A 25,689-nucleotide genomic window follows, 5' to 3' on the forward strand; every position below is an offset into this window, starting at 1 on the left:
GTAAAATCTCATAAAAAGGCTAAATTTCTTGCATTTTGGAGCTAGAATCGGTTTTTCCAGTCGGCCAAACGCCAGCTCATTTTCTTTTGCAGGCATTACCGGTTTCATGTCGTCTTTTCCGCTTTCCGGCTTTTCATTCGATGTAATAGACTTTGTCAACTTTGCCTTTCGCGCATGTGGCATTTTCATCATAGTGACTTTCATATGTATGTGACAATATGTGCCGTTACTTTCTTATTTGTGTTGGGATGGAGAAATTGTTTGAGAAATTGTCAAAATTAATCGGTAAAGTCAGCATTTTTGGCATAAGATGACATCATGGAAACGCAAAGGGGCTGTGAATTTCCATTTTTGACTCATTTCCTTTCTCTGAATTGAATCTGCATTTGAGCGGATACCCATTCTGGCGTATTTTGTGTATTCAAACTCACTCTTCATTTTGTTAGTGTATGTGTGGAATAACGTTTCTTTTCTCTCCTACTTCTTGCGTATGGGATTGTGTCGGTGTAGCTGTATGTGTGGCATGACTCGCATGTTCTCTTTAAATAAAATATAGACAGATTTATTATTTGTCGTCTTCTCGATTTTTGCATGTTTTCGTCTTTTTAATTCATCAGGCTTCGATTTTTGGCTTAAAAATCCTTCTTATTGTGATCATCGTTCATCTTTCTATGGTGCATTTCCCCTTTTCTGCAATTACTCACTTCCAGTCACTCATCAACGTTGAATAGTGACCGTGAGCGTCAAGAGATGGCGCCATGTAATCAAAACAATAACAATAACAATCAAGGTGACATTTGTTGCTGTCATTTTATCACAACAAAGAAATAAGCAGCGATTTTCATTTTACTTTGTGGAAAAGTTCCTGTTGGCTGTCAATAATTATTTTCAGCCGCATCCAAGCGGGAAATTGTCAGGTTCGCTTCGGATTTCGTGCAAGCTACATCATATCGGTATGGAATTACGTCATTTTGACGCTGTTTGTCTCATTTGTTCATTTTCATTTTAGGTGCAGGAGAATTGTGAGACCTATTTAGCTTGAGGATTGCAGTCTCTGGACGATTTTGTACTGTCTGTTTTGTTTTGGTACACCCAACAAGGATTTTCATCCAGATTCCGGAGAGGTATTCCTCATTTTGTGCCGTAAATATGGTTGAACGGTATGCCGCCGATTCTACAGTGAGTTTGCTGTTGTTTGAGTCGCTATTTTGGAGCAGCGGGGCGATTTCGATATCCTGAGGGTTTCAAGTGCTGGCTATGGCGGATGCATTTGCGATAAAGGTTTTGTTATGCGGCTTCGATATCTTTTTGACTTGGTGCAAGACTTCTCACAGGAAAATTTGCATGGTAATTGGATATGAGTTTTGTGCTTATCGTCCGTGTTTTCCATTGAGAGAAATTCTCGATGAGTCTTCTAAGTTGACCTATTTTGTGCACGTCTTATCCGAGTTCTTCTTGTTTGCCCACTTTCTTGTCATTTTCCTCTCGGATTTCATACAATGCATAACTGCTTACTTCTGCTTACAACTGCTTTCTACAGAGTTTATGTCCAAAATTTTGTCCGAGAACTAAACGTGAATTTGTTGTAATCTGTGTTCATTTCCAATGATGGCTTTTGTGTCTTTTTTTGGGTCGTTTCAACGCTACTGCCGGGGGTTTTCCATGAAGGCTGAGTGTGTGAAAGAGCTTATAAGGGTGCGGCTTGTGACTGTATGTGTGTTCTACGTGTTTCCTTTTTCAGGGGAATTGTCAATGCGGCTTCGCCTATTTTCCCTCGATTCGCTGCAAGGGCTTTCATGGGGGGTTGCCTGGGGATTAAGGCTGCTCGGTGTTGCAGGTGAATTTGTGATAACGGCGTTTAACAAAGGAGACTTTGATATCTTTCCCGACTTGGTGCAGGACTTCTTGCAGAGAAATTAGCATGATGATTTGGTATGAGTTTTGTAATTTTCACGCGTATTTTCGGTAAAAGAAGGTATCGATGACTCTTCTACAACTTTCTACAACTCGGAGCGGTATTTCTTTGAAGATTTGCAGGAAGATTGGGCGTTGGCTTGATATCTCCTGTCTGTTTTTTTAGTGTTGGGTTTTGTAGCTTCAGGACTCGGAACTCCTTTATCCTTTTTATTTGACTTTGCGCTTTTCCTTCGGGGGGCTATTCAGCTTTCATGGGAAAGGCCATACATGAGAGTGCCGTATTCATCGTAAGTTCGCAGTCTTTTGGTTATTTGCAACTGGCTTCATTCCATAATGAACGATGTATGTTGTATGAATTGGTGTCGGGGATGTGTTTGTGCAGATATTGGCTTGTCTAATTCTCTTTCTCAGGATCAGGGATAGCTGACTTTTTTCTCACATCTCATTTAGGATCTTCTTATTTACCCGCTTTCTTGTCTTTTTCATCTAAAATATACTTGTTAACTTCTATTAAAAATTGCTGGGGGTCAATTGGGAGGACATTTCAATCACTTTCATTTAAACATGTACTTTCACCAAATTTGCCCGTTCTGTTTCTATGTTTCGGACAAGATGTCCCCGCACGCGGAAGATGCATCGAGCTTACTACATTTCCACGAGACACGAACTTGAACGATGATTAGATTCAGGCGACAACATAAATGTAGCTGCCCTCGAACCATCACAGTTATTGGTATTCCCTGTGAGGCATCTTTCTCAAAGTCAATCCAGATTCGGTAACATGAGTTGAAGCAACAGTCAGTCTCTCCAAAGATATTGTCTGGCAAAGGTCTGCACTTTTGTATGCTACGTCCCGTACAAACAAATGAATTTATGTAATAATGATGTGTGCGTCGTGAATCGATCAAGTTGGAATTTAAGCAATGGTCAAGGGATGTATCAGTGAATGTTGTGCATTTTCTCAAGGCAATTTAAAAGCTATAAAATTTTCGATCAAAAGTTCAACTGAAGGTTGTCGTGTCATGAGTAGGTGCAAGTCTCAAGCTATTTGAATTAATTGGATGCATGCACGGGGCAGAAAAACAGAGTAAAAGGTCAAATATGTTGATACATCCCGGAATTCTTAAGGAATTCGATGACAGTCTTGACTTGTTCGCAGTCTCCTCTAAGCATCACACTCGAAACACCTTCTGAATCGCGAAGGGGAGCGTGCTGAGGGCACTGGTCGAGCAAATGCTCGACGGACTTCTCTGCACCACAGGCACAGTTTCTCTCAGGCGGGTTCCATGCTCCATCGTCATCCAACGTGAATGCATGTGTCCATGCCGTTACACGCATGCGCAGTCTTGACATGACATTCTGGTCTTGACGGGAGAGAAAATCAAAATGCCCAATTCTGCCGAGATGATCCCGGTTGTTTCCCACCCAGAAATCTGGCTTCGAGTCCCTCAAAGCCTTTGCCGCATACGTCCTCTTCAGAGTCAATTTGAGATCGGAAAGGCGCACAGAAGTGTCGGATGGAGCCACCGGCGAGGTCGCAACTCTTGCCAGGTGATCAGCCTTCTCGTTTCCCACAATCCCAACGTGAGAAGGGACCCAAAGAAACTTCACGCTTGCACACACGTCCTGAATACGTTCCAAATCTTGGAGCAACAGCTCCGTCAGACGGTCTCTTGTGAACATCAGACCCTGAAGTTTCTGTAGCATACTCAAAGAGTCACTTGCAATGACCCAATGACAAGCACGCATCTCCAAATTGTTCTCACACTCGACTCCAATCAATCTCACAGCTTCATGAATAGCACGCAACTCAGCAGACGCAATCGAGGTTTGCAGAGGAAGTTGCCCGTTCCTACATACGTCATCGCTCAGGTAGCAAGCAAAGCTCACTTTTCCCGAACTCCGCATGGCTCTTCGGCTCTCATCATATTCCACATTGACATCATGCGATCCATCTGTGTAGATGAAGCGACAAGTCGCGTAATCTTCGTGAATCAATTGTGCGAGAGCTCGCTGATATGTCGCTGGAGGTGTCGATCCCTTTGGGAATTGCGACAAACGAAAATCAAAACTCAACTTTCGCCGTTGCCACGGAGCATGCATTGTGGGGCCAATTGGAGCAACTTGACTTGCAAGGGCTGCCGAAGCTGCATAAGATCGATGCGTACGATGCAACCACGCAAGGTAGTTCCACGGAAGTTGTGGGTTCTGAAGGCTCTTGGCTTTTGCATGCATTTCTCTGAGATGAGATGCGGAAGAACTGCAAAACCCAGGAACCAATTCACTCATCGCACGGTCTTTCAAACTCTTCATCATCACAAGTCGCTCTCTTCGGACACGCAAAGGCAACAATCCCAATTCTTGCTCGAGGCGCACTATGGGCGTGCACTTGAGTGCACCGCAAATCAAGCGCATGCAATCGTTTTGTATTACGTCCAATCGTCGCAAAGTTGCTGCCGGGGCAGAATTGAAAGCGATTGAGCCGTAATCCAAAACAGGCAATATGAACACGGTGTACATCGTGCGCAAAACGCCCTGTCGTGCACCAAATTTTGTGCCCACCATTGCACGCATGAGATTCATGCGAGAGTTGCAACGCTGCTGAATCTCCCTCACATGTGCATTCCAATTGAGATATCGATCAAAGGTGACTCCCAAAATTCGTGCCGACTCGGATTCACCCAAACTGCGGCGCCAAACCTGATTTGGTTCCGGATGCGGGGTCCCAAAGTCATTGACGTAAAAGTAGACGTCGCCGTTGGATCTGTGATCCCTGAAGTGCACGAAATTGGTCTTCTTCAGCGACAAGCTGAAGCCATTTGTCGCAAACCAGCTGACAACTGGATCTATGACCCTTTGCATGGCGGTTGTGATCATGCTGGCGGAAGGGCTGCGCATCAATAGCGTAACATCATCGGCAAATGCGATAATCTTCACTTGGTCCGTTTGCAATTCGAAGATCTTGTCGATTGCCAATCTGAAGAGATCAGGCGAACAAATAACTCCCTGTATCAGACCGCGCAGCAATTCAACTTCATGCGACACGACAGCGCCCTTTTGCAATACAACAGCCGTTTTTCTTCCTAAGGACGAATTGAGAAAATATTTCCACATTCTGCCGCCAATACCCATCTCCGTGAGTCGATTAAGGTATGTAGCGGGCGGAGTGTGATCATAAGCTCCCTTCAAGTCCAAATTCAGAGCGACAGCATGTTGATTCAAAAGTTTTGCACTGTGCGCCTCACGAGCGATGAGTGCAATTGCATCTTCGGCAGACAGATTTTTGCGGAAGCCAAATTGTGAAGGAGATGCGAGGCCATCAATGACCCAATTCAGACGATTCAAGACAATACGATCGAAAAGGCGCATGAGCGCAGATGTCAAAGCAATCGGTCTGTAACTGGCAGGATCAGAAGGATCCAAACCAGCTTTCAGGGTAGGCACAATTCGCGAAATCTTCCAACACTTTGGCACATTGCCCGACATCCAGATGTCGTTGAAAAGTCGCAATGTTGCTGCTTGAAGTGCCAAGCCGGCTTTTTTAATTTGGATAAAATAAATGTTGTCGGGCCCCGGGGCTGAATCTAAATTTACTTCGCGCAAAGCATTCGTCAACTCACCAATGGAAAATAAGTCGTTGTAAGCTGACTCATCTTCCTCGTTCGACGGTAAAAGTTGGATATTTACAGGAGGAGGCTTTGAAGAAATTGACGCAAAATGATCGACGAGGGCATTGGCAACTTGAACTTGATCTTCGACAATACTACCGTTAATATTTAACACAATATCCCGACGAACATTCCGTGGAACGTGTTCACCGCGCATTCTACGCAACTCATTCCAAGTCTCACGAATATCCGTACGAAAATCGATCCCTTCGACAACTCCCTTCCAATAATTTTCCATTGCTACTTGACACGCGTTTCTGAAAATTGCCCTCGTTCTACGGTACGCTATCCCGTTCGCGACACTTTTTGTACGACGAAAACGACGCGCGGCACTTCTTGCAGCATTCCGCATTGTCCGCAAACCGCCATGCCACCATGGAACCGAATCATCTCGAAGAATGCCGTCCGAAAAACACTTCCTTGGTATACTCTGAATGGAAGAGTCACGCAAAAACGATACAAGATCGTCCATTGTGTTTACCGCGGAAGCAATAGCGACATCATCATTCGTCAAGTCGTAGAAGAGATCCCAATTGGCCCTTTCCCAATCAAATACATCTCGATGTTCCGTAACAGAAGAAGAAGAAGAAGAAGTTGGAGATGAAGAGGAAGCATTTGTAGAAGAAGACGAAGTAGAAGAAGGATTTCTCCTACTTCTTGAAGCTTCTATTGTTTCGAGCCACATAGGATTGCGGAACGAAATAAGAATGGGAAAATGATCGCTGCCCATAGTGTCATCGTGTACGTACCAATCGATGTCAAGACCAATTTCGCAAGAAGCAAGAGTGACGTCGGGGCACGTCATGTGACCTGTGTGTGCATTGAGACGCGTACAAGAGCCCGTATTGAGTACAAGAGATCGTGTGTCTACCAGAAGCTCTTCAATCATGCGACCCCGTACGTCGGTTTCGTTCGATCCCCACATCAAACTGCGCGCATTCATGTCTGCCATTATAAGAAATGGACGAGGCAACTGGTTTATCCACGATATCAAAGTTGTGTTGCTTTCGATTGTTAGATTTTGATCCCAGTATAGAGAAACGACAGTAAGTTGCTGCTTATTACCGATTCTCATGCGGGCGCTAACAGCATCGAAAAAATCTCCCACACGAATTCGCGAAACAAAGTTCGATTCCCTGATCAGCAAAGCAGAGCCTCCAAGAGGTCTACCTCGAGAATTGTATCGTGTGGGATTTTTGACAACCACGTACCCAGTAGGCCAATGGAAACGACCGGGGATTTCGTCATTTTCCAAAGTTTCCTGTAACGCTACCACTAACGGCTGATGTTCAGCACAAAATTGAAGAAATGCAGGACGTTTCACAATCGAATTCGCATTATATTGAATAGCAAAAGGCTTTGAAAAAATACCTTTGTAAGTCATCATAATACGAATTCAATTGGAGACGTCGAGTGGAACAGTGAGGAGATACTTCTTGTTATTAATGAATTATTATATAAAAATGCGAATTTTTCAAAGTGAAACGATTGTTTGTGGTTTTGGTAGCGATTTTTAATTGTGTTGATGTTGTTTCGAGATTCTTCATATATTTGTACCAGTGGCAAAAGTTTAAAAAGTAATGAGAGAAAGCGAATGCAAAGAGTGAAAATGAAAATTAATAATAAAAAGTAGTAGTGATAAGAATAATGTAATGATAATAATAATAATAATACGAAAACAAAAATGATGCTTAGAGTGTCGTCCGTTAAAAAATGTAACTTGGAGTCAGGGAGCAATTTTAATAGAAAGTAAACGAGCATATATAGAAGATTTTGACTCACTGCTTTATATATCATCAGTTTCCATGTCGTCATTTGTTCCGGTCGGTTTTTCTTGTTCTTGATAATAAACCCCTTGTTCAGTTGCATAAAAACAGTGTCCTTTTGCCGTATTGTTAATTTTCTTAACGACTTGAGGTATATCATGAAAAAACTCTATTAGCTTTTGAGGGGCGACCATTGGGTAATTTTGCACATTTTGTTTTTTAAAGAACGGAACCGTTTTTGAACTTTTGTATTTCGATAGCAAACTTTTCCACATTTCTTGTGTCTTGTCTGACTCCATAACTGCTGTTGTTGTTGCTAAAGAAGAAAAAGAACAAAGAGAAAAACAAATATTATTATTTTTATCTAGATCTTATTGATGAAAATTTAAGAAATAATCGATATCATGAGAAAATTCTTTTGCTTCATTGTACTTGTAACGGCAGATATACTCATTATTCAAGATATTTTAAATATGTAAAAAAAAATTGATTTATAAGGGTGCAATTAAAAACAAAAACTTTCGTATTTTATTATATTTATTTTTTTTTTCCTATTTTTAAAATAAGACAAAACTATTTTCAAAATTTTTTTTTTTTTTTTGATAAGATTTTTTTCATACAAAGTCATTTTCTTCAAAAGTATATATTTATTTATTTATTAATGTACTTGTTTAATTTATCTAAATATAAAAATCGGGAGCATCTGGTAAGCCTATTTTATTTTGACGTCTCAACGATAAATAAAAACAAAAGAATTTTCTTTAAAAATATTTAATTCTCTAATGAAATATATTATTACTAGATACAAAATTAGCAATGGAATTCGTCTTTGTTTTTGAACCGTCTCACACCTTTAATTTTGTGAGTAAAACGTTAGATCAGCTATTGGTATATTTTTGTGATGAAACTAAGCGAAATTCTGCAAACATAACAAAAGGATTGATTCAGATGTCAAAATTGTGGGAAAAAAAAGTTACATTGGTAACAGAGTTTCACGAGAAGAGCAAGATTTTGGTTCGTGTTATTCGATTATTCTATTTTATGACTCCAAAATGGGACCAAATTTGGTAAGTTATCTGATAAATAATAAATGTCATCAACTTTTCCTTAAAGACGTTCTTCCTTTTTATTTTTAGCGAACAACCGTTGCAGAGTATCTGCACGAAATACATTCCAGAAACATTTGATTTGCTACCTCGCAATCAACTAGACTATGAAGAAGTGCTTTGTGCAGTGCAAAACAGTAAGAAAATCAAAGATATTTTTGACTAAAAGTTTAATGAATTAATAGTTTAGTTAACATAATAGTAATAATGGAAGAATTCCAAATCCAATTCAAAGGATTTTTGCATAATTTTTGTTTCAAGCTTAAAAATCATCATATAGACCAATCCAAAGATATTTGCTATAACTTTTGTTCAATTTGAAGCTTAAGAATGATCAAATAGACTTTCAAGATAAAAATTACGTTTTTTCATATCTGTCAATTTCCAAGCTTAAAAACCATCCAAAGGCAATTTTCATAACTTTTGTTCAATTTCAAATTTAGGAAAACAAACTTTAAAACTTTCGAATCCTAATGTAAAAAATTTATTTTTTAGTTTTACTACAACTTACGAGCCTCTGTTCTATTGATGATTTGCCGCAGAAGTATCAATCAACTTTAGTAACATTGATTTTGGAACATGGCATTGATCATAAGTATTTTCTACAGACATGTCCGAATCAGTGGATGGAAGATTTGGTAGATTTCATGTGTATTCAACAAAAAATTACTGTAAAGAAGGTGTCAGAAGATCCAAATGACTGTGAAACACAAGAATGGCTGAGGTTGTTGAACACAAAATTGATTGATTTGTCAAAAGCATTCCCGCATCATACTTTTCGTGGCACAAAGTTCATAATGCAAGCTCTTGTTTTCGCATATAGTATGATGAATTGTGGCTATAATAATCAAATAATACAAACAAATGCGGTTACTCCTTGCCTTGCAGTACTCGAACAAATATATCTAAATAAGGAACTTGTCATCGTAAGTATATCTCATCTAATACCAATATTTGAATAAAAACATTAATTTTTTTATTTTGTTTTTGCAGTGTATTTTTGATATAACAGAAGAGCCTCCATCAACAATAGTCCCATTATTGACCGAAATAGTGAATATTTTTTCAAGACCATCATCAAAATTAGCAATACAAAATTTCTCTGAAGTTAACATATTTGAAATACTATTCGATGCAATAATCAATCTAAAGACGGATAATTCTTCAACACTTTTACAGCTCGCGCAATGTCTTGCTCTATACACTTTGAATGAAATCGGCTTTCAAAAATCAATTTCTCGACTTCTCAAGGCATTGATGAGTGAAAATTTATGTGAAGCATATTGGAGTTTAAATGTGTGGATATTAATTGCAAGAATTTGTTCTGAAGAGAACTGTTACATATATTTTGAAGAGTTTGCGCAAATGTTCGTTGATTGTAAAAATGAGCAACAAAAGTTTTTTCTCGGTAAGACCATGAAAGCATTTTTTGAGTGCCTTAAAAGCAACACGAAGGCAAAAATACAAGAAAAATATCCCCCGGAATTAAATATAAGTATATGGACTCAAATAGGAATGCACAACATAAGCGAGCCTCAGATCATTGAAAAATTATTCACTTTAACAGAAAATACGATGACTGAATTTTTAGAAAATGGCAATAGAGAAATTTATGAAAAAATGTGTCTCTTGCTAAAACTTTGCTCGACTAATTCAACATTTAATCCGGAAAATAGTCTCTTCGCTATGTTAAAGGACATCACAGAGTTTCTAATTGCAAACTCAATGTATCTGAGTGTTTTCGATCAATTGATAAATTCAATAATGCAAATTTGTATCGTCTACATTAATAAAATTTGTGATATTACTATCTGTAATGTCTTAACAATAATTAAAGAAAATCATTACAATTCCGATTTATCCAAGAAGTTCATTCAAAGATTATTGTCAACGGGTCAAACATTGGATGAAACATTGTCTGAAGATTTAAAGTGCTTGTTACTTCAAATTACAAAAGATTCTGAAATAACAGATATAGAAAGAAAATTACTTGAAATTGGATATAATGTAGAATCGTTTCAACATATTTGCCATCATGTTAATTTCGATGAAGATGATAACTCAAATGCTGAAGAAGAAATCGACGAAGATGAAGGAGAAGAAATATGTAGTCCCAAAACTAAGAAGCGAAAAATTGAATTGGAAATCGAGGCCTTTAAAATGTTCTTTAACTTGAACATAAAATAACAAATAGTGGATTGTTATTTAAATAATAAAAAAAATTTATAGTAAAAATAAGGGAGACTAAGAAAAAAAAATAATGAATAAGTTCAACAACTAACCTCCTTGAGAATCCTTTTTTAATTTTTTACTCTGGTGAGTAGTTGAAATACTCAAGTTTGATCCCGACCCTGATCCTGCTCCTGCTTCTGCTCCTGCTCCTGATTCTGATTCTTCTCCTGATCCTTTAGTGCGCTCAAAACGGTTTTTCAGCTTATTTACCTATTAAATGAGAGAAAATTTATGAGTAACAACAATAATAATAATAATTAGGAATTATTTCTTACGCGTGTCTTGATTTCTATATTTTTTTTTTGCGCTTCAACGTAACGATTATACTCTTCATCATACTTTGCAGTCTCCTCTTCAAGCTGGACACGTAGACGTTCTATTTCTAAGCGATCTTTAATCGTACCATCGATGCGTTGTTGAATTGCTGCAGCGTTGTTTCCGTTGTTGTTGTTGTTGTTGATGCCTTTGTTGCATGAAGTTCCGCTACACAATTAAAAAAAGAAACCAAATAATTAATAATTAATTATGATAATTCAAAGATTATACGAAAGAAAAAAAAAATGCATAATTTAATTGAAAATAATAATAATAATTAATAATTATAGCAAGACAAATAACTCGAGAGAAAAATTTTCCAATACCGTTATGAAGACACTCACCATTGTTTAATCGAATCCGCGAAAGTCGTGCCTGATTGCAATGCCGACATTGCTGCTACTCGAGCTTCCTTATAGGTAAGGTTGCGGTCGACCTTGATGCGGACAACAAGTTCTTCGTGGAGGCGAGCGGGGCATTTCGCGTTGTTTGGTATGTGTTTGTTGTTGGGCGGGCCGCAGTTCGGGCATACAGCATCGTCGCAAACATGATCGTTTAGGACCAGTTTGTTGGCTGCTTTAGACGCAGTTTCGTTTTTCCCCACGTTTTTTCCACATTTTCGACAACGGAACATTGTTTTGTCATTTTTTGGGCAATTTCTTGCTGAATGGCGAAACGAAAGGCATGACACGCATGATCTGGGAAACGGATAGAACGGCATTACGTCATACTCGCAAAAGAGATACTTGAAGTGCGTCGGGCGGATGGGGCTCTCAAATACCAATTTGTATTTGGCCATTGGCACGCGGGTCTGAGTCTTCGGATCATAGCGCGTCATGCGCTCAATGCTTTTGACCACGCCTTTTGTTGCCTCTATAATTTTTTCAAATTAATTAATTATTAATTTTTTTTTTTTTATTTTTTTTTTACAGAAACCAAATTGCCATACATGAACCATGAGCATGTTAGTAGAACACACACTGAACGTGAAGCTAAGCGGAAAAATTGCCTTGTAGGACCACAGTTGGAGAAGAAAATTGAGAAAATAACTAATTTCTTTTTTTTTGTTTGTTTTAGAAAAAGAAAAATCATGTTTTGAATCGTGAGAATTCAATGCTGAGTGAGAAAATTGCCGTAAAGAAGCAATGTTATGGGAGGAAATTGAGAAAATTGGTTGTTTTTTACACATACATTGAAGAAGAAGAACGACATCACCATCAATCAGGACGAAGATAACGACAATGGCGACCTATTGTTGTAGATACTTTTTTGGATAAATTTTTTTTTTTTTTTAAGAATAACTCAAGTCTTTCAAAAAAATTGTGTAATTTTTAGCAATCAATTGAATATGGTTTTGTGTATAAGATGTCTTTTTTTTAATTTTAATTTTAATGCTTACACCAACAATGTATTTCACACATGAGAAAAGAAAACATAAAAGAAAATTTCCCAACATATATTTTATGTATTTATTATCAATTAAGTAATAAAAATCATTAATTAATATAACAATAAAACAAAAAATATTTTTACATCATGATATATTAATATTAATAATAATAATAATAATAATAATAATAATAATAATAATAATAATAATAATAATAATAATAATAATAATAACATTATATATTTTATGTATTTATTAATTAAGTGAATCATCAATTAATAGCAATAAAAGATAAACAAGTACAGGTACAAAAACATTTTTACATCAAGAAATATTTTATTTATTTTTATTTATTTATCAAGTAAATAACTAATAATAATAAAAAAATAACTCTTTACAGATTTATCAACAGGAACAGCAAAGTTAACATTAAGTTTATAATAAAAAAGACGAAGAGACGTAAATTTTTACCTAAGAACTCCTGAGCGGTTACCGCCTCCAACTCCGGAGCAATGATGATGCCTTCCGAGTAGTTGATGTGGTTTGCGGGCTTGACCTCCACTGGCAGGACAATGTTGCCGACCTTAATCTCCTGCAATGCTTCCAGAAACTGTTGTTCATTGGAACCTGTTGAAAAAAATAAAATATTGTTAATAATATGATAAAAAAAAATAAGAAATTATAATTGAGTAAAAAAATATTCTGCCCCAAAAATAATATTGTAGAGAAAAGAAGTAATGAAGAAAGTAATATTCACAATAATAATAATAATAATACATGCAGTATCGTGAGGAAATTCTTGAATTTGGGAGATTCTAGTTTAAGTTGAAGCTTCTATTTTTCGCAAAATTTGATTTTATTAGTTTGAAAATTATTATAATGATTGATTTAATTTAAGTCTTGTTCTAATATGAACCGACACTGTACAAATATATTTAAGAAAATTATGTATGAACCTTGAAAGAAGAGAAATAAAGAGAAATAATAATAATAATATGAGCAGTATTTCATTTTAATACTTACTTTTTTGTACCACAACATACAGCCCATTGCGGTTGGACTCTATGTGCAGTGCACGGCCAAAGATTTTCTTCAATTCTCCCATTGGAATTTTGAAAATCGACTCTTCATTCTTGCCATGAACCGAATACGCCATGGCGTCCTTCGAGTTGCGGACAATCTTCTCAATGGTAGTCATCTGTAATAGAAAAAAAAATCATGAAATTAATTTGCTGTGTAATTTAGTAGTAAAAACTAGTAGTAGTAGTAGTAGTAATAAGTTCCTTTGTTATAAAATGCATGCCTGTGATTCTTTATGCACGTGTCTATTATATGTTTTTTTACGTTTTTCCGAGCCAGGAAAATTCTTTCGTTGGATTTGAAAATGTGTGTATTGTTAATGACAAAATATCAAAAAATATTTGGCACAAAATAGTAGAATTTTAATGACAAAATGTATGTTTTTTAATAAAATAAAATAAAAATTTTAACATGTGCTCTTTTGAGGCACAACTTTATGTTTTAATTTGCACTTTTGTTATGTTTTGTCACTTACCTTCGATGTTTTTTCAATGAATATTCAAAAATGAATAATGAATTTTAATTTCAAAAATTAATTTGGGGGTTTTTCAAAGGAAAAATTAAATTTTTTAATTTTCACGATGTGGGTGACTGTAAGCGAAATTACAATCAAAGATTTTAAATTTGAGACGAATGTAATAGATTAAAAACCCCAATGAAAAACTTTCAAAATTTATATGAGGAGGTACTCGAAACAGATGAGCTTCCGTTATTATCTTATTATCAATTTAGTTACTGATAATAAAAATGACGACCTTCTTACCAAAAATAAAATTTGGACTCCGCGACATCGATGCCATTTTGAATGGCGGGATACCCTTGTCCGGCATCACGGAGTTCTTTGGCGAATCAGGAAGTGGAAAAACTCAGATTGCTTTTCATCTTGCTCTCGTCACCTTGCTACCCTTGGAGATGGGGGGAGTTGGTTTGAAATCGGTGTACATTTCGACGGGACCTTGCATTACCACAAACCGCCTACTCCAAATGGCCCGACGTGTGTCCCAAAATTTGTCGTTAAACGTTCCTGGTGAGGCATTGTTGGACCACATTTTAGTCAAGCGAGTTATGTCATATGTAAGTTTATCATCATCATCATCATCATTAACTTATATGTATAGCACATTTGTAAATATTTACGTGTTTTCTTTTTTTTTTCTTGTGTCTGTCATCTTTCATCAGGAATACTTCCATCAAACAATTTTAAAGGACCTGGTTCGGCTGGTAAAGGTAAAGGACATTGGCAGCATCATCATCGATTCTGTTGGTGCAATTTATCGGACAGAAACGGACTATCAGAAGAGACATCGGGATATGAAGGAGGTAATCGATACATTGAAAAAGCTCTCGTATCATCACAACATTGCAATCGTAACGATCAATGAAGTGTCTGCTGCCGCCAATGCATCCAATGGTACCGCGAAAGGATCTGTGTTGCCTGCTTTGGGTCCTTTTTGGTCCACATCAATGACGTCCCAGATTCAGGTCTCGAAATCAGGCTTCGAGATCGTTGATGGAAAGTGTAGGACTTTAAGAAAAATGAAAGTGATCAAAGGACCAAATTTTAAAGTAGGCGAAGAAGCTAAATTTTATGTAAATTAAGTTCAGTTTAGGCTTTTGAGTTTTCCCGTTAAGGGCTTCAATTAAAGACGACTTAAATTGAGTAACCCATTTAACATTTAACCTTTTTGATATCTGAATGATACATATTTAATTTTTTTCCTTACATGTAAAATCTTACAGCATTATAACAAAATAGTTCATGTTATTTTTTGATATACTCTAATCGAAAAAAGTCAATGTTATGGGAAAAATAGAGAATCAATCAGCTCGTGTGTGCCAGACGATGACCTGACAAGTCGAAACATGTTGCACAAATAAATGTTTTTTAATTGAGGAATTAAAAAAGGTGTTTTTATTGTTTCTTTAAGTTAAGAAATAACTCCTCGAGTAACCCATTTAACATTTAACCTTTTTGATATCTGAATGATACATATTTATTTTTTTTTCCTTACATGTAAAATCTTACAGCATATAATCAATAAGCATTGTTTTCATCCAACCATCCAAATGAGCTTCAACGCAGCAGTCACGGCAGAATACAGCTATTAGAGTTGGTCATCGAGACCAACGCAGGCGGAATCAGAAGAGATATTCAGTAGGAAAATTGAGAAAATTTGGAAAGTCGTATTTTGTAACCTTTTTGATATCTGAATGATACATATTTAATTTTTTTTTTCCTTACATGTAAAATCTTACAGCACTAAAATCAATAAGCATTGTTTATCCAACCATCCAAATGAGCTTCAACGCAGCAGTCACGGCAGTCTTACTGCTATTAGAGGGAGACCAGTATAGACTAGCCCAGCTGCTGCTGTTGGTCATCGAGACCAACGCATCTGCTATAGATGCAGGCGTACAGGACACCGCGTTGCAAATTGCAGATTTGCTCCATGACTCTTGTTTTTTTTAGTTTATCCCGATTTTTTTTTTGAATATTTTTTTTATTATTTTTTTTAATTTTTTTTTTTTTTTTGATTTCATCCAGGGGGACGGGAAGCCACTTCTTAAGCCACTTCTTCAAAGTCCTAGACACTGAAGTGGACCTCCTTCCCCACCTGTCATCGCCCCCGAACTATCATGAGCCTACTATTGTGTCTTTTTTTTCAATTTTTGGAGTATAAAAATAATAAAGATAATAATAATAATAATAATAACCTCATCCAACCATTCATACTAGCCTTTAATTAAAAGACAATGGATTATGCTACCCTTGCACAGTCAGAATACTGCGGCCGTTAAATTTTCACCGGGCAGATTAAACTTTTTATTCATTCAGTAGGAAAATTGAGAAAATTTGGAAAAGTCGTGTTTTTCGTTGAAAAAAAAAAATTTTTTTTAAAGTACATTTTTTTAAGCCAAATATTTTCCGTCTAGGTCACCTGTGTGAAGAAAATTGAGAAAATAAATTGGGAAAATTTGTGTTTTCGTTGAAAAAAGAAAAATTTTTTTCTACGAACGAAAATCCACATTTTAACTCGTGAGGGTCATAGTACATTTTATTAGCATCATTTTAAGCCAAAAATTTTCCGTCTAGGTCACCTGTGTGTGAAGAAAATTGAGAAAATAAATTGAAAAATTTCGTACTTTTCGTTGAAAAAAAAAAATTTTTTTTAAGGGCAAAAATCCACATTTTAACTCGTGAGGATCATAGTACATTTTGTTAGCATCATTTTAAGCCAAAAATTTTCCGTCTAGGTCACCTGTGTGTGAAGAAAATTGAGAAAATAAATTGAAAAATTTCGTACTTTTCGTTGAAAAAAAAAATTTTTTTTAAGGGCAAAAATCCACATTTTAACTCGTGAGGATCATAGTACATTTTATTAGCATCATTTTAAGCCAAAAATTTTCCGTCTAGGTCACCTAAGTGTGAAGAAAATTGAGAAAATTTGTTTTTCTTATCATATAATACATACAACAAATGCACTCTTTTCTGCTTTCAAAGATGAAAATTTCAAACAAAAAGGATGATGACTGTCAGAGAAATCCATTTAAAAAGGATGATGACTGTCAGAGAAATCCATTTAAAAAGGATGATGACTGTCAGAGAAATCCATTTAAAAAGGATGATGACCGTCAGAGAAATCCATTTAAAAAGGATGATGACTGTCAAAGAAATCCATTTTAGACATCTGGTAACCATAACAACAGATAAAACTTTTCAAAATTTTAAAAATTTTCCGTGTAGGTCCCCTGTGTGTGAAGAAAATTGAGAAAATTTGTTTTTCTTATCATATAATACATACAACAAATGCACTCTTTTCTGCTTTCAAAGATGAAAATTTCAAACAAAAAGGATGATGACCGTCAGAGAAATCCATTTAAAAAGGATGATGACTGTCAGAGAAATCCATTTTAGACATCTGGTAACCATAACAAGAAATAAAACTCCCGTTATAAAATTGTCAACACGCAAGTCATCACAATTTTTTAAATTCGCAATTTTGCAATAAAATTTGCCACACAAACAAAAAAAAAACAACAACAAAATGAACGCCGCACCACAAACTTTGTGCCCGACATGGCAGGAATTCCAAAACTTCGAGAGATTCGTGCAAAATATGAGGCCGCAGCTGCAGGAGTATGGGTATCTCAAGGTAAACAAATATTTTTTTTTTGTTTTTTTTATAAATTTTTTATTAAATCCCATTCATTTATTGAATTTCAGATTAAGCCTCCAGTCGAATGGTCGCACTTAGGTCGCGTAACGATGTCTTCCCTTCCGAACTTTCGAATTGAACCGGTCTATCAAGTGACCCACCAACAACCAGGAGTTCCCGGAGCTTTCATTCAGTGCAATGTTCATGCCCCAGACAGAAAGACTGTCGCTGTTTTCAAGAAGGAAGCCAAAAAATTTTTGTAAGTAGATTTTTTTTTCATTTTTCTCATTTTCTGTAGTCATTTTCCTCAATTGTCTCTGTTTTTTGCTGTTTTTCGCTGTTTTTCGCTGTTTTTCGCTGTTTTTCGCTGTTTTTCAAACTGAATTGGCTCAGTTGCAAGGAAAAAAACGTTCAATTGAAACTTCTTTTCCATTTTCTTCAGTCATTTTCCTCATTTTCTTCAGTCATTTTCCTCAATTTTCTCTGTTTTTTGCTGTTTTTCGCTGTTTTTCGCTGTTTTTCGCTGTTTTTCAAACTGAATTGGCTCAGTTGCAAGGAAAAAATATTGAATCAAAACTTCTTTTCCATTTTCTTCAGTCATTTTCCTCAATTTCTTCAGTCATTTTCCTCGATTTTCTCTGTTTTTCGCTGTTTTTCAAACTGAATTGGCTCAGTTGCAAAGAAAAAATATTGAATCAAAACTTCTTTTCCATTTTCTTCAGTCATTTTCCTCAATTTCTTCAGTCATTTTCCTCGATTTTCAAACACAAAAATCATTTTTTGAGAATTTCTAAGAGGAATCTAATGTTTATAATATAATATTCTGTTAGAAAAGGAATTAAACTATCGCACTGAATCGAAAAATTTCAACATTTGTTTATTTTCTGGGATTTATTGAAATTTAAAAATGATGTTTGAAATCCAAAATTCATTTTTGACTTTTTTTTCAAATTCAGTTCAACTTCGAATTTCTCTTCGACCAAAAGCTCCAGCCAAAATCGAATGGTATATTACTTATTTTTACCACGGAAAACTAACCTGATCAGGGATTCCAGCGTTTGAAACCCACGGAAAAAATGGGGTTTCAAACACAAAAATTTATTTTTTGAGAGTTTGAAAAGTGGTAACAAAGTTTTCTATACAGTTTTATGCCATAAAATTCATTTAGTTATCATATTACATACAAAAATTTCAACATTATTATAATTTCTAAGATTTATTAAAAATTTAAAAAAACTTTTGAAACCCACACGGCATTTCCGATTTTTTTCCAACAAACTTAAATTTCTCTTCGTTCATAAATTTTAAACAAATTTGAGTGATTACAATCGTTTTTAAATGTCCATTATTAGCGTATTGCACATTTGAAACTAAAAAATTGTTAGCAAAAAATAATTTTTTTTGACCAAGAACTAGCGTTTGAAACCCACAAATTTCCCGTGCTTGAAAATTAGTATAAAGCCGTACAAGCCTTTATGGAGCCTAAAACTGAATAATTTTCGAATTTAAGCGTTTCTTTTGAATGTTTACTTTGAATTTGGGTCATTTACAGGAAAATTTAAAAAAATTATTGCTTTTCATTATTTTCAACAGATATTTGGCAAAAATTGGTTATTTTTGGATTTTCTTTTCAATATTAAAAGTTTTCTAAATTTTTTTGTTTCCAAAATAACATAAAGCTCTTAATAGTATAATTTGTCTTTGACAAAAGTGCTATTTATGAAGATATAAAAAATTTCATTGAGTTTTACCTGATGACAATATAAAAAACTTTCAAAATATAAATTTTTCAAATACAAGTATGAAAATAATTGACACGTATTTTCATTTCATTTCATAAACAATGTTTTTTTTTTGATTTTTGTGAAAAAAATTGAAATCGTGTGGGTTTCAAACATTTTCATATAAAATGTACGTGTTTGAAACCCACGTTTTGTCCTCTTGTAAATTTGTTTGAAACGATTTTCAGACAAAAAAATTTGATGGTTTTAATAAGGATTCTATGATGTTTATAACAAAAAACAATAGAAAGCCCAAAAAAGCTTATGTATACAAATATTCAGGTTGATTGGTGAATCATTTTTATCAAACATTAAAAAAAACATCTTTTTGCTTTTGAAATCCACACGAATCAAACGAAACAAAAAAGTACCATATTTTCTTAATTGTACATTTAGAAGATCTTCGTAACATGGGAAACTATAGTGTACCACAGTACCTCTTTAGTAATAATACCCTCAATATCGCAACTGGTGTATAACCCAGTTTTTTTTCATTTTAAAAAATTTGGAATTTTTGTTTAAATTACAAACACGAAAAACTGAAAATTTATTCAAAAGAAATTTTATGTTAAACAAGGAAATTTTAAGAAATCTCTTCAATTATGATAAATTTAGATAGTTTTCTTCATAATAGCGTTTTCAAAAGTTCAAAAAAACGCGTTTGAAAAATTCAAAAATTTCAAAATCTCCGTGGAATCCCTGTAATGCGTTTTTAAAACTGAAAAATTGTTAAAGAAAAATGTATTTTTCGTCAAAAAACAAGCGTTTGAAACCCAAAAATTTCCCTGCATGAAAATTAGTAGAAATAATGCCTAAAAAAGTGTTTGTGCAACTGAAAAACTAATTTTCCTTCAATTTTTGGCATTGCTTTTTAATATATACTTCGATTTTGGGTCATTTTTGTGTTAGTTTGAAATTTTTTTTGCTTCTCATTGATTGTTATTAATTTTGACAGATATTTCCATATTTCTGTATTTCATTATGATTTTTTGAAAGTATTTTTTCACTTAAATAACGTAAATGGTCGATAGAAACAATTTCCATTGATTTTGAGGCCCATTTAGGGAGAAATAAGTATTTTCATAAGTTTCTCACAGGAAATGAACGAAATCTACACATAAAAAATCAAAAAATTGGCAAAATATAAACTTTTCAAACACTTGTATAGAAACGTCTGACTCGTATTTTCATTAAATTCAATAAAATTCAGAGCTTTTAGCGGTTTTTCAATGATTTTCTTCTTTTTTTGGTAAAAATTTTCAATTCTTCGTGGATTTCAAACATTTCCATACAAAAAAAAATGTGTTTGAAATACACGTTCCTGGCACCATGTTAATTTGTTTGAAAGCCACGCACTTCGTCCAAAGAAATTTGATAGTTTTTAAAAGAATCTCAGGATGTCAATTGAAAAATCTAAAAGGACAATAAAAAAAACCTAACGTAGGATTGATTAACCAGTTTTCGTGCGTCACCAGTTATCGTGTTTTGTTGACTTTAAAATTAAATTTTTTAATTTTCCATAAAAGTTTTTGATGAAAATTTAATTGGAAGATGCACTTTAGACCTTTTTCTATAACGTACAACAAAAATATTTGACATTTTGTTGCAAAAAATGTTCAAAATTTCATTTTGAAATTTCAAAGTCAGAAATTTTTTCATTGCTTAAGCTCTGTGATAAGGTATGATTTTTGACCGAAAATTTTTAAGTTCAAAAAAAATTTTTTTTCATTACGATTTTTTCAAGTTTTTGTATTTGTATTGTTAGTTTAAGGTCTAATTTGCACATTTGTGACATAAAATTACCAGATTTGTTAATTTTTAGCATCGAAATTGAAAAATTTAAAAAGCACGATAACTGGTGACACTTAAATGGGTCTTTACCAGTTATCGTGTTATGATAGTTTGTCTTCCGTAAAGGCTTGTAAAATGACAAAAAGTCCCTGAAAATTCATGTTCATTAGTTTTTGATACCAAAACAATCAAAAACCAGCACAACAACTTGAAAAAAATTGCAAAATTGACAACAATGTATAGTGCATAAGGCAAATGTGAAAATTTTAAGAAATAAAGGTTAGATCAATGAAAAAAATTTATAATTTTTAATAATTAAGCAAATATTTTATTCAGTAACATATTTTAACAAATTAAAAACACAAAATATGGTTTTCAGAAAAAAAATAGAAAAATCTCTGAATTTCTATCATTCTCCATTGTGAAATTACTGAAAAAATATACAAATTCACATATTTTGAACAGTTTTACCCTATTAAAGGCCAAAATTTTATAGTTTTATTTCAAATTGTATAATTTTGTAGTGAAAAACGATGATTAGGGGCATTTTAGACAGTTTTTGCTAATTTTCCTTATTTTTCGTCAAAATTTTTCAAACAAAAGTCATTGCTTTTATTCAATATCATTCAATTTGGCGATTTTTTATTCATTTTCATGAGTTTCCCGTTGAAAAAAATAAAATTTCATAAAAATTTGGTCTAATTTTTGATGCACGATAACTGGTAAGAAACACGATAACTGGTGAAATGTGACTTTTTCCGAAAAAACTTAAATTTTTCCAAAAATTTCTTCAGAGTTGTAAATTTTTTAATTGGAATTAAAAGATAACACGTTGCTGATTTCATATGTAAAAACCCTTTTTTTTCCTGCCATTTACGGTTTAAAAGTTATTAACGTTCAAAGTTGAAATTTTCCTTAAGTGCACGATAATTGGTTAACCAATCCTATACGAAAATTCAGATTAATTTTGTCAAAAATTTGAAACGTGACACAGTAATTTTTGTATTACGCTTTAAATATAAAATTGCAGCATAGGGAACTGTAGTACAGAGCAGTAGCTATCTGCCAATATGAACTTTTATATGGTTGGTGTTGTATTTGTCAGATTTTTTTCATTTCAAACATTTCGAAATTTTTGTTTGAAATTTCAAACACAAAAAACTCCAACTTTATCCAAAAAAATTTTAATGTTAAACAAGAGAATCTGAAGAGATCTCTTTGTTTTCGTTAAATTTAGATAGTTTTCTTCATAATGACGTGTTGAAACCTTCAAAAAATCGAGTTTGAAAAATTCAAAATTTTCGACTTGCGTGATGGAATCCCTGATTGGCTCAGTTGCAAGGAAAAATACATTAAATCGAAACTTCTTTTCCATTTTCTTCAGTCATTTTCCTCAATTTTCTCTGTTTTTCAAAAGTTCAAAAGGGTCAGTTGCAAACAAAAAATATTGAATCGAAACTTCTTTTCCATTTTCTTCAGTCATTTTCCTCAATTTTCTCTGTTTTTCAAAAGTTCAAAAGGGTCAGTTGCAAACAAAAAATATTGAATCGAAACTTCTTTTCCATTTTACTTTTCTTTATAGGCCTCCTCCTAACGTGCAGAACGTCAGACAATACTTCTGGGAAAACATCTGCAACGGACATGGGTATTACGGCGCGGACATACTAGGCAGCCTCTTTGATGAAAACCTCGGTGAATGGAACCTCCAAAAACTCGGCACAATTGTGGATAGGACGTTGCGTTCGGGCTCACCTATTCCTGGAGTGCACACGCCGTTCCTCTACTTCGGAACTTTTGGGTCCCGCTTCGCCTTCCACACGGAAGATTTAGACCTCCTGGCGATAAATTACCTGCATATTGGAGCTTCCAAGGTGTGGTACGTGGTACCCCCTTCTAGCGGTAAGCAGCTGGAGGATCTAGCGGAGGAAATCTTCCCACGTTCGGCGAAGCAGTGTCGGTCGTTCCTGCGGCACAAGACGATCATGCTGTCTCCGGAGTTGCTGCAGAACAGGAGGATACGTCTTGAGACAGTTGAGCAGGAAGAAGGGACGTTTATAATCCAAGCTCCCTACGCCTACCATATGGGATTCAATCTCGGCTTTAACATCGCCGAGGCTGTGAATTTCGCCACACGAGATTGGATTCCGTATGGTATGGCTGCGTCCCAATGCTCCTGTCTCGACATCTTCTGCGCGCTCCCCATGGACATATACGTTGAGGAGTTCTTGTCGCCGGAAACGTTGCGGGATTGGCAGGAGCGAAGTCGTCCGTTTGTGCATCCCGCGAGCAACGAACAAACCGAAGTGCGACGCAGGCCTGTAAAGCGGTCCCAGCAGCAGCAGCAACAACAACAACAGCAACGGATCAATGTGATCGACTGCAGCAGCAAGGATCCTCATCCAGCAGTGACGTTTCGACAAATACAACCGGACATCAATCTCGCAACTCTCGTCAATGACCCCCGAAAGCATCTCAATGTGCGACAAGCTCTTGAAGCGTCCCTTCGGTTGCCGAATCCGATTGTAGAGTCCGACGATGATGTGCCTGTGGGTGTGAAGAAGACCTGCTACTATCGAGCAATTTCAAACTTGATAGTCTTCTCATCACCATCATCATCACCATCATCGTCGTCTTCGTCATCGTCATCGTCCTCGTCGCAGAGCTACATGATCGTCGTAGCGCAGGAAGACAAACTCGAGCCGCCATTCACAATTCATGTGTTTGGCAATGCTCTGTCCTGCGTTTCTCTGCGACACATGGGGAAGGATGAACGGGACTGCTGCTGGCAAAATCGAAGCTTCGTTCCGCAAAGGCTCGAAGACCACCTGAAGGCAAGACACGAGCTGGATGTAAAAGTCCAGCCGTTGCAAAATCGTTTTGTCTCCAGACTGCGGAAATTGAAGCTTTCGTCATCCTCGAGCCGTTTTTGCTCTGAATGCGCCCAACGAGTTGGAGGAGTCAAAAGGAAAGACGATGAAAGGGATCAAGCGATGACCATTCATAGCTCGAAGTGTCAGGATCGATTGGAGCTAGGTAGGGGCCTCAAAAACCTCTACCAGTTCCTATCGAAGAGAGCACAGGAACACTTGATCGCCGAAATCAGCACACAATTTGACTTGGACCAGTTTAAACAGATTCACAATTTACAGACAGATTCTCAAACTTAATTTCATCACACATTCATTCAACTTTCATTCAACTTTCATCACAGTTTCATCACACATTCATTCAACTTTCATCACACAATCATTCAACTTTCATTCAACTTTCATCACACAATCATTCAACTTTCATTCAACTTTCATCACACAATCATTCAACTTTCATTCAACTTTCATCACACATCCAAGTCAAATTGAGCATCCTTTCCAACACGCAACCAACAATCATCCAAGTTCACTCCAGACACATTCGTTGCATTCGTTCAAACATCGCACATCACACTCATGCAAAATTCACGTTCGATCAGCATTCGTTCAATCAATCAAGCATCGCACATCACACTCATGCAAAACTCACGTTCGATCAGCATTCGTTCAATCAATCAAGCATCGCACATCACACTCATGCAAAACTCACGTTCGATCAGCATTCGTTCAAACATCGGACATCGCACATCACACTCATGCAAAACTCACGTTCGATCAGCATTCGTTCAAACATCGGACATCGCACATCACACTCATGCAAAACTCACGTTCGATCAGCATTCGTACAATCAATCAAACAATCATTCAGCACGGATCTAACATTCGGCAGGATCAAACATTCAGCAGGATTAAACGAACGAACGAACGAAACGAAACGAAACGAAACGAAACGAAACGAAACGAAACGAAACGAACGAACGAACGAACGAAACGAACGAACGAACGAACGAAACGAACGAACGAACGAACGAACGAACGAAAAAAAATTTTTTAAAATAAATACATAATAATTATTTAATTTGAAAAATTATTTTTTTTTTTACTTTCTGCAGTTGAAAAGAAAAATTCTGACTCGAAAAACTTTTCTTGCTCTTCTTGTTTGCTGTTTTTTTGTTAAGATATTTCAAAGGTAAGCAGTTTTTATGTTGAGATAATTTCCCATGTTAGCAGTTTTTCTTTTTTCTACTCGAAAAACTTTTCTTGATCTTCTTGTTTGCTGTTTTTTGCTAAGATATTTCAAAGGTAAGCAGTTTTTATGTTGAGATAATTCAAAGGTAAGCAGTTTTTATGTGAGATACTTTTCCATGTCAGCAGTTTTTCTTTTTTCTACGAACGAAAATCCACATTTTAACTCGTGAGGGTCGTAGTACATTTTGTTAGCATCATTTTAAGCCAAAAATTTTCCGTCTAGGTCACCTGTGTATGGAGAAAATTGAGAAAATTGAGAAAATAAAAATTGAAAAATTTCGTACTTTTCGCTGAAAAAAATTTTTTTTTTTTAAGGGCAAAAATCCACATTTTAACTCGTGAGGATCATAGTACATTTTGTTAGCATC

At 35.5% G+C, this 25,689-nt stretch overlaps 2 protein-coding genes and 1 long non-coding RNA gene across 3 annotated transcripts; 2 read left to right on the forward strand and 1 right to left on the reverse strand.

The window, feature by feature from the left end:
* The first annotated feature begins 1,240 nt into the window (after positions 1–1,240).
* LOC134836515 (uncharacterized) lies at positions 1,241–10,722 on the forward strand. Its single transcript, XM_063851696.1, has 5 exons — positions 1,241–1,347; positions 8,154–8,418; positions 8,488–8,594; positions 8,953–9,383; positions 9,451–10,722. Exons 1-5 carry the CDS (start codon positions 1,290–1,292, stop codon positions 10,642–10,644), a joined length of 2,055 nt encoding a protein of 684 aa, XP_063707766.1. The 5' UTR covers positions 1,241–1,289; the 3' UTR covers positions 10,645–10,722.
* Positions 10,723–12,768: 2,046 nt separating this feature from the next.
* On the reverse strand, positions 12,769–14,060 carry LOC134836517 (uncharacterized). Its single transcript, XR_010162310.1, has 3 exons — positions 13,950–14,060; positions 13,418–13,592; positions 12,769–13,021 (listed from the first exon to the last, which is right to left on the reverse strand). It is a non-coding gene; the product is annotated as an uncharacterized LOC134836517 (long non-coding RNA).
* Positions 14,061–14,221: 161 nt separating this feature from the next.
* On the forward strand, positions 14,222–15,073 carry LOC134836514 (DNA repair protein XRCC3-like). The gene is made up of 2 exons (XM_063851695.1): positions 14,222–14,548; positions 14,654–15,073. The coding sequence occupies exons 1-2, from the start codon at positions 14,222–14,224 to the stop codon at positions 15,071–15,073; spliced, it is 747 nt and encodes a 248-aa protein (XP_063707765.1).
* The last annotated feature ends 10,616 nt before the right edge of the window (positions 15,074–25,689 follow it).

The sequence above is a fragment of the Culicoides brevitarsis genome, unplaced genomic scaffold (assembly GCF_036172545.1).
Source record: "Culicoides brevitarsis isolate CSIRO-B50_1 unplaced genomic scaffold, AGI_CSIRO_Cbre_v1 contig_50, whole genome shotgun sequence".
In the NCBI taxonomy this organism is placed as follows: Eukaryota; Metazoa; Arthropoda; class Insecta; order Diptera; family Ceratopogonidae; genus Culicoides; species Culicoides brevitarsis.

Coding starts and splice junctions, on each gene's coding strand:
- LOC134836515 (XM_063851696.1), top strand. CDS start 1,290: ATGCGGCTTCGATATCTTTTTGACTTGGTGCAAGACTTCTCACAGGAA. Junction 1,348..8,153: donor CTCACAGGAAAATTTGCATG/GTAATTGGATAT, acceptor TATTATTACTAG/ATACAAAATTAGCAATGGAA. Junction 8,595..8,952: donor GCTTTGTGCAGTGCAAAACA/GTAAGAAAATCA, acceptor TTTATTTTTTAG/TTTTACTACAACTTACGAGC.
- LOC134836514 (XM_063851695.1), top strand. CDS start 14,222: ATGACGACCTTCTTACCAAAAATAAAATTTGGACTCCGCGACATCGAT. Junction 14,549..14,653: donor TCAAGCGAGTTATGTCATAT/GTAAGTTTATCA, acceptor ATCTTTCATCAG/GAATACTTCCATCAAACAAT.